The 10,261-nt window shown below is 21.9% G+C and overlaps 1 protein-coding gene across 3 annotated transcripts in view; it reads left to right on the top strand.

Annotated features, from left to right (window-relative positions):
- Positions 1 to 827: 827 nt before the first annotated feature.
- Positions 828 to 10,261, top strand: part of tay (tay bridge) — a 494,398-nt gene continuing 484,964 nt past the window's right edge. For all 3 annotated transcript variants that reach the window (XM_067276200.1, XM_067276199.1, XM_067276198.1), the window contains exon 1: positions 828 to 1,235. In XM_067276200.1, coding sequence (XP_067132301.1) covers positions 1,002 to 1,235 — 234 coding nt within the window. In that variant the 5' untranslated portion in view covers positions 828 to 1,001. The remainder of the gene's footprint in view (positions 1,236 to 10,261) is intronic.

Genomic DNA, 10,261 nt, shown 5'->3' with positions numbered 1-10,261 from the left:
CCAGTAAGTAGCCAAAGATAAATGCTGTTTCACAATTCTAAAACAAGTCATCCGAGTGCAACATTAATTATTGCATGAAGCAAACCCCGCCTATCTCTTCGCAGTTCAGTCAAAGTTTGTTATTAAGGTGCAAATGATATGCACATAACGATAGATGGGAATATGTATTGCGTGGTTTTAATGCGATCAACGAAACGACGATGTCAAAACTACCCACTCTACACATTATCGTTGTTAGGCGTTCAAATACATTTCCTTCCTATATCAGAAATTTCTTCCTAACAGTTTATTGAATTCGTTTTATAGATGCACATCCTCTCAAAGGCTACAAATATACATTTATCCTAAACGACTCCCGACTTTCTTCAGTATAATAATACAACTAATATACATACAATACATATATTTGCCGTCAAATTAGGACTGGATATTTAGAATACAGCAAGTGATTTAATAAGAATAGAAAATTTGAATTATTATAAAAGCGTAATAAATTTCTTTTGATCGAAAATGATAGGAAATTATTAAAGGTGATTAGATTTTTAAAAAACACAACTGTTTCCACTTCCAATTTATATAAATAACATTCTTTAAATTCTTTCCCTTAAAGATTGCATAGGCCTACATGTGCACACCCGAATCTGGTTAGGAAGAAAATAGATCTGATTAAATTTAGACGGATAAATATGTAGTAAAGGTAAAATAGCGTTAAATGCTTAATACAAATTAAAAGATATCGCGCAATTCTTATTAAATCGAGCGAACTCTTTTGTTTGGGTGCAGTGCCACGCGCAGTCACATCCGGTGCTTGTCTAGAAGTGTGATGCGGTCGGGCTGTATTCTCCGCCATTGCATCGGGAACAATCACCGAGTGTAAGGGGTGTTCTTCAAAAAGGTGGTTTTTACCATTATTCTACTTACGGATTGTCCTAAAGGGATATACAGTGTGGCCAGGAGTGCTCTGTGTGGTTAATCATGGGTCGCAGCGGTTCTTGAAGGGTATGGATAGCGATACGAAGCAACGAAATCAAAGGACCAGACGTCGGGTGAAAATGCAGAAGGGACGGGACCGTTCCGATCTTGGAAGTGGGGAGGACGGGGATGAGTCTCCCGGTCGACACAAGTCACAACGGCCGCCTCCTACGAGAAAGAAAAGGTGTAAAGAACCACTTTTTGAGGAAGATGTCATCGATGGATTTGCAATCCTCAGTTTTAAAACCTATGAGGATTTAGAGGTGAGTTTAGCTTGTTGTGATACGGCAGTGACCCCCTTTGACGCGAGTCAATGGATTCTCCCTAGTTACCGTCGTCTTAAAAAAAGATGGTTCGTTTGACTTATTTTCACCTTTGAAGATGATCATTTCTTCAATTTATGCATATCGATTTTCGGATAAGAAATTGGAAAGTGTGTGGATATTCCAGCATTATTTGCATAAATCATTCTCTTGGAAAATTGCACATTATGATACCTCTGCATCCTGAATATATAGATTATCAGTTTAAGTAATATTTCACACGAATTATTATACTTTATAATTCAAACTATATCCAAACTGATCATGCATATATTATATAACAAGTTGTCTATAAACGATATTTAGAAGCAAGATTTAAATTGCATGTGTTTCCATGTAATTTGTTTGAACACTACTGAAAATAAGCTTCTACTTTTCTTCCTTATTTCAATTCTTACATTCAATTGCTTATAAAATCATATTGCTCGGAGTTTAATGACTGATCTCATCAGATAATGCATATAGCTTGTAATTATATATCTTAAATATTAATTTCAAAGTAAATTTAATTGTTCAAAACAAAACATTACTTTCAGTTAATCAATAATATAAAATGTTATATTAAACTATTAAATTTCTCTCTTTTTAAAGAAAAAACAAAAGCTTTTTTAAAATAAAAAAGTATATACATACAAATAAAATAAACTATTAAATATTAATTCCTAGGTGTAGCCTATATATACAATAAACAAATTATAAACATTTCAGATTTTTAAAATTTTCAAGTCATACCAATTGCAGTAATAATATGGATTGCATTAATGCTCAAAATTATAATATATATTATTATTGTGATTTTTTTCTGTTAATTATTTAACTCTGTTTTTAATAACTTACCTAACATAAAAACCTATCTAAAAAGTACATTATCTACTGAATAATTTTTAAATAGTGATTTATATTAACAATATATCCCATAAATAGGATTCATTTTAATATTAAATTTCTTCACTCCCGAATAATAGTGTCTGTAATTGTTTTTTAAAGTACTGTATAACCGAATGCACTTATTAGGCCTATACAATAAAACTCGAAAATATGTCTAAAACAAAATATAATGAAAATTGTACTTAAAATTCTATCTCAGATTTATCTGTAGTGTGTATTTTAATTTTATCATTTCATTAGTTAAGAGATAATATCATTTAAAATTATAATTAGATTAGATTTAATATAGGCCTAAATGAAAATTTTATTTAGGCTTAATAATCATATTTTCACTAATAAATCCTTTAAATATTAAAGATTTTTAAAGTATAGTTGACATATGTAATAATAATAGATAAGAATTATTTTTAATACAAAAAAATAAAATATGTAAGAGTTACTTAGTGATGATTAGAGTAATGACTTAAATAGATTATCTTTTTAAATTATAATTTAGTTTCTTTTTTGTATAAATTTATAAAAGTTGCTAAATATTTTTATTTGTTGAATCTTTCATTTCAAACAAAATCATAAAAGAATTGAAAATTTTAAAAAATTAGCTATTTATTTTTACAAAGATATATTTAATAATTAGTGGTTACAGATGTAAAGCTTAAAATTTAATTCATATATCTATCAAAAATTAATCATCTCACTGTTATTTATTAATGTTAAAATACTTGGATAATGAAGATATAGTCAGTTTATGAATTGAAGTATAGTATTACTAATAATTTATAATTAACAAAAATTATATATATAGCCTATATATTTTAAAATATATAGTATCTATATATATATATATATATATATTTAAAAAATTTAAATAAACAAAATCAATTTACTTAATTTAAAACCACTATATTCTTATATGTATATAATTTAATACATTTATATATTATAAAGTATTTTTTATACAAAATATATTTTTATCTGCCTAACTAAAATCTGGTCATTTGTCAAATATAAACAGCTGTTACACAAATAGATAAATTTATGTTCTATATAATTTTCATAATATAATTTTTAAAATATCAAAAAATTATAATTAATTAATTTAAAACTCTTAGAAATTAATAAATAATAAACTGTTATTAATTTAACTATTATAAATGAATTTATAATAGTTTTTATATTGTTTAAAATTCTTCTTTGAAAATTATTTGTTTCTTTTGTTTAGTGATTTTGATTTGATATACATATCAAAATTCTGCTACAAGAAGAAAATTTATTGATTCAAACAGTTGTGCTTTCCTTTTATTTTGACAGAGATGCAATAGGAGGAAATGTATTTTATTTCTGTTGTCAAATGAAGTGGTTACTGTACTTAAAAATAAATCTTGACATGTTAATTTTAAAATCCTAAAATTTACTTTTTTGTTAAATAATAAGTGAAAGTAATAGTAGTAGTAAGTTAAGATGAAATGCTTAGCTTGATTTAAAAAATAGATAAGACTTCACTAAACATTAAATCATAGATAAATATATTAATTTATTTTGGATTTTATATTTTATTTAATTCCAATCATATATAAAACTCCCATAAAAATGAATCTATTATCAGTATTCATTAAGTAGTTCTAGATTAAAATTTCAAACATTATAGGGCAGAGAATTTTTTTTTTAATAATTTTATATTATTTATTTATTTTATTTATTTAATTAATGTATTTTCAAAACAAGAGAGATGTAATTAGAAATACATAGTACATTTTAAACAGAATTATGCAATTATGTTATATGTGATAATGTCAGGAATAATTAAAAAGTTAAGATCATCAATTACTTTTTCATGCAATTCATTAGCATATAATCATGTTTTAAATATTTTTGAAAGAAAAAATTTATTTGATGTTAATATTTCATTTGTAGTAAAATACACTGTTAATATTGCATTAACTTTATTAGTTTAAAATCATAGAACTGAACTACTACTACTACTACTAAATTATTTAGAATTATATAATTAAAAAAATTTCTAAATTTCTTATTCAAATTTTAAGTTGTGGAATTAGCAATAGATAAAAGATTCATTAATTTTATGTGTATTAGTAATTCATTCAATAAAGTTTTAAATATTTCTTGACAGAATTAAGATAATTCAGTTTCTGAAATGAACATTTAATTGTTGAATAATTTAACTTTCTTATGTAAGAATGATTTTCTTCTTAATAATCGTGAAGAATTAGGTCTTTATTTAATTCTTCGATTTTCTTGTCAGTTGCTTGTTTTGTTCATGTTGATAATCATTTAATGAATTGAGTTTTAATAATAATTTTATTATATACAAAATTTTATGAGATATTCTTAAATAAGATTGATAGGATTGTATTTCAAAGTATGTGAATAAATATGATTTTGTGAATAAATATATGATTTTTTTTTAATATTCTGAATGTTAATAGTACTATATCTTAAATGTTAATAAATATTGAAAATTATGTATTTTATTATGTAAAATATTAAATACTACTGCCAAAATATTTATAGGGATCATATTAGGATAATATTTGAACTTAGCTTTCCAAAATTGTATCGTCATATTTCTGAGACCATAGATGGAGATCATAAGAATTAAACCTTTCACATATCATAATTATATACAGATTAAGCACAAATTAAATTTATTTGATATGGCACTGAACTTAATGAATTATTATAATAATATAACTTTGTCTCAATAAGAAATGAGATAATTTATGACTTGCAATAACTGATTTTTTAAAAATTTATTTGCTTTAAAATAATAATTTAAATTTGTTTTTAGAGCATGATTGTTGTTATATTTTGTTGATATTTAGTTGTTATATAAGTATTTTGAAACTGTTTTCTTATAAAACCCTAATATAAAAATGTAAAATATTTTAAATTATATTAATTATCTTAGTTTTTCCTTAACCATATTTCGTTATACTAGCTACTAAAATTAATTCAAAATAGAAGAAAATGTTTATTCAGTTTATTACAAATTTTGTAAAATAGTAATGATAGAATAAAAATACATTTTATAAAATTTATAAAAATTTATTGTTTATTGGACGAGTTTCAGTCCCAGACTTTTATGTCCTACAGGTTATCATTAGTGTAACATGAATTCAGAAAACACTGCTGTTTAAAAAATATTTTAAGATGAATGCTAAACTTGATGTGTGGCATTATGAGTCTGTAAATGTTATTTTTATGGATTCATATTGCCATATAATATTATGATGAATTTGTTGGTAAAATATTCACTTTTACAATACTTTAGAAGAAAGATTTAGAAAATTAGATATCTATTTATGTTATTGATGCAATTGATATGTCAAGTAACTAAAATGTAAAATTTTATTAATCTTGTAAATTAAAAACTAATATATAAAATTTAAACTGATCTTATTTGTAAAGTTAACTAAATAATTCTTAAGCAGCAAGATAGCAAAACTGTATTGTATATGGATTAAGATAATATAGAAAAAGTTTTAGATTTAGTATTTAAATAAATATTGAATATTAGTCTAAATTTTGAAAACATTTTATTTAGACAGGTCTACATTATATAACAAGATGTACAATAAAATTTATAGTATGAAAGATATTTAATGAGTTCAAAGAAAATTTTTGTAAATTGAGTTTTTTTAATGAATGATTACAGAATTTTCTAATTTTATATAGTTAACAGTGTTTTGAATTCATAATACAAAAAGTATTTTAAACTTTTATTTGAAATTCAATATAAAATCTGAACTATTACTGTTGACTAACCAAACTCCATAATAATAGGATTTAAAGTATTTAAGATCTATAAATTAATACAGACATAAGTTTTTGATACGTAAAATTAATTTTATGGATTATTGGATTGATATTAGAAAATCTAGTTTTTTTAAATTTCCATTTGAAACTGTTTAACTTAAGCAAATGATAAAATATTTTAAATCTTATATTAAATTATACAATAAAAATATTTTATCATTTGAAACTTTACTAATATTTAAAAATATTTCTGAAGTAGATTAAAAAATTAAATTTAAGTTTTATAAAATATTTAAAATTAATATGTTTCATTTGTAAGAAAATATCTAACATAACGAGTAACATCTTTTATTAATATTAACTTTTATTAATTGATATTATGATTCATTTTCATATAAATATTTATTATTATAATTTTTTATTTTCCTTGCATGTTTAATATATTTTCTGTTTGAAATAATTAAAGAATTATTGCTCTATGTATTTGAATAACTGTTTTATGTTAAATTATTTTATATTTAATATTTTAAATACGGTACTAAAACATTAATATTTTATCATTAATTTAATATTATATAACCAACTTCTCGCACAATCCCTGGGAAGGATAAATCGACACACTAAAAATATGAAATCAACACATTTTTAGTGTGTTGATTTCATATTATATATTGTAATTTTTGACCCAAAGTAAAGGAGAATTGTAAAAATTTAATAGAAAATTGAATATTGTTCTCTAGAACAAATAATTTAATGTTATATAGTATAAAATATATTATTATTAATCTATGAAATATAATTTTAACATATTTTAAATAATTTTAATTCAAAATGAAATAGTTACAAAACTAGAAATGGAATATTAATTTTTAATTTAAATTATTCTGTATACCAAAATTACAGTATGTGTGTGTTTATATATACTGAAAACTAAAAATCTTAATAAAGATATTTTACTGTAATAAACATTTCCTATATATCTAATTTATTACTAATATTACAATATCAATTAGAATAAAAAATAAAGTAATATTGCAAAATTTATTACCATTAGTGAACTATTATAATCTAATATTACATGCATATGAAATGTATATAATAGTTTTTTAACCAAATGATCAATTTTTAAGGGAAAAATTGCTACTTTTTAAAATCCTATAGAGCACTTTGTGGAATACAGATCATGTCTGTCATATCAGTGAACATATGTGAAGGAAACAAGCTATATAGAGTTAATGCAAATATTTCTTAGATGCATATTTAAATATATAGGTATAGGAATCATTTAAAAAAAAATGCATTTTAATATTTATATAACATACTTTCAAAAAACTATAATTGTTTAGTTATATTCTTCTTTTTAAATAAACGTTTTTAATTCTGAAAGTAAAGAAATATCTTGTTAATATTATTGCTAGATTGGAAAAGGAGTTAACAGCAAAGGAAAAAAAAGAAAAATATATGAACTGTTTATTGGAGCAGACACTAATAATAAGTTTCTTAAATGTAATAAAGTACCTGTTTCAATAAAGTAGTATATATATTTGTTTTATTTAAAGAGAGAATACATTTATATTTGGTTTTAAAACTTATATTTATATATAATTAAACTATTTAAAAATTTACTCATGAGTATGTAAATAAAAAATTCTTTTACATTTAAAGACATTCAAAAAGAATATTTTATAACATAAATTATTGATTTCATGATATTAAAAAAAACAAAGTAATAATAATGTGTTTGTTTTGAAATAAAATAAAATTATATTATATCAATAGTATTTTGTAAAAGTGTATTTACAATATTCTCATTTGGAAATACTGCAGATATATATCTATATACATTAATAATATATATGTATATATAGATATATTAATTTATATATAATTTTTATTAAACAATCAAACTTAACAAATATAATCACAAATGAAACAAACTTTTATTGTTAACTGTGTGAACAGTTAACAATAAAAGTTTGTTTCATTGGACAGATTTGAATATGTGGTGATTATAGTATTTTGTAAAAGTGTATTTACAATATTCTCATTTGGAAATACTGCAGATATATATCTATATACATTAATAATATATATGTATATATAGATATATTAATTTATATATAATTTTTATTAAACAATCAATACATATTAATTTCCAATTGACTTTTTCTTATTATTTAGCAAATTAAATGATTTTATAATCTTATAAAAGTATACATATTGATTTTTGTCTACTTTTAAAAGTGACATTGACTAATACTATATTTCAATATTTAATCATCATTGTAATTATTACAGCTCAATCACGTAATATTCTGTATAAACTTCTAAAGTCTAAATATTACATATTAAATAAGTTTAATTAAGTAGGCATTTTTTAACATGGATTGAAACATTTTTTGATTAGAAGTTTATGATTGATATTTGATTTACTTTCAAAAATCTGAAAGGATGTTATTAAAGAGTTAGGACTATTACTAATAACTAAAATTATTTATATTGTCAATTAAGATAATTAATATCATTTAATTGCAAAATGGGTGGAGTTTCACTTACTTCATATGTTTTTGTTAAAGAAAATTGGGAATTTTGTTGATTTTGATTATTTAAGTAATTAATGATATAGCTATGTAATTATCTTTTACTTAAATCTCTTAGATTGATTTGGTTTTAAAATTATGGATTTATGTTTTATCTTCATTGTTTCTTAATTTAAAAATGTGTGTTGTTTTTAATTACATAAGCTTACTTTTTAAATAATTTGATAAAATATAGTTTAATTGCTAATTTATTTTTGTTTCTATTTATTCAAATCTTAATGTATGGTCATATCAGATTTACTCAATTGGGCTTAATCACCTTTATTGTCTTAGAGACTTAATTGTGAAATATGCAAAGTTAATAATTATAGGAGAACTTACAAAGTTAATTGTTGTGCTTCATTTTAGCTTCTTTTCATTGTATTGTTAGAAACTGATGTTTTTCAATTTGCAAATAAGTATACACATTACTACTAAGATCAAGTGCATTTTATTTGGATTAACAATTTGTAAAGGAAATAGTCTATTATTAAACAACCTTTTCTTTTTCATCTTTTTAATTTGTAAAGTTTATAACAGTGAGTATAAGGAAAAAGATGAGAATGTAATGTAGTTTTACTGATAGTATGAATTTCAGAGATTTTATTTTCATATCTTTTTATAAAATTTATCATATTGTAGCATAAATTCTATTTTCAGTTTTTCTTTAAAAGATATTTAATGGTTACTATACACTATATATTTATCATCATGAATCATGCATTAGTTAAGATATAAAAATAAAAAAAAATGATAAATTACTTGAATTTCCCAATATCTCATACTGCTGACTAGAATATTTCTATTTGCCAAATAGTATAAAAATATTTAAACTTACTTTATATTTCAATAATTTCTTTTTAGAGGGGTTTTATTAAAAATTAAAATTAGTTTTAAGAAAATGAAGTTCTAAAATGTACCTGAATTTTATAGTTCATATAAAATTTGTATAGGTTTTTAATCATTCTTTTAACTGTAAGAAAAATAACTATATATAAAAGTATGAAAATTTTATATAATATAATAATGAGTTTCATTTTAAAGATATTAAATCACATTCAAAATATTTATTTAATAGACAACTTTATTTTAGAAAATATTTCGTTATGTGGCTTATTTTTCCCTTGGAAAGTTGAAAATAACATTATTTTAAGAATTTGATATAATATTTAACATTGATTATTTGTATGATTTTGAACAATATCTTAAACAATGGGTATCTGTTAGTATACAGCCTTTGTATGTATAATCCTATAAGTTGACACAATGTGACCAATAAAAAGCATCTCGCAAAATAATGAAATTGGATCTATAAATCTGGTATTATTATCCAGTTTTTAATATTTTTAGATTTAGTTGAAATGTTATTCATAGTTAGATCATTAGAAAAGTGAATAGGAATTTCAGAAAAGCTTCAGATAATATAGTATAAATATAAAATATTCTCATTTATGTAATCTAGTGATTACTTGACAAGTCAACAGAAAGTTACTTTTATGTGATAATGATTTTGATTATTGTTTAAGGTTATTACACAAATTAACGTATTTCGTAATATATTAATAGTTTTCAGATATTTAGGAGTCATTTAAAAATGTAGGTAAGCTATCTTTAAAATAATTTTTAATTTTATTTATTCAATATATTTATATTATAATATGTATATAATAATGCATTATATTAATTTTACTTTGGTAAACATGTAATAAAAAATATTGCAGTTAA

The sequence above is a fragment of the Centruroides vittatus genome, unplaced genomic scaffold (assembly GCF_030686945.1).
Source record: "Centruroides vittatus isolate TY-2023 unplaced genomic scaffold, ASM3068694v2 contig_680, whole genome shotgun sequence".
Lineage (NCBI taxonomy): Eukaryota > Metazoa > Arthropoda > Arachnida > Scorpiones > Buthidae > Centruroides > Centruroides vittatus.
The sequence above is the reverse complement of the archived record's forward strand: the minus strand, read 5'-3'. Positions and strand labels throughout refer to the sequence as shown.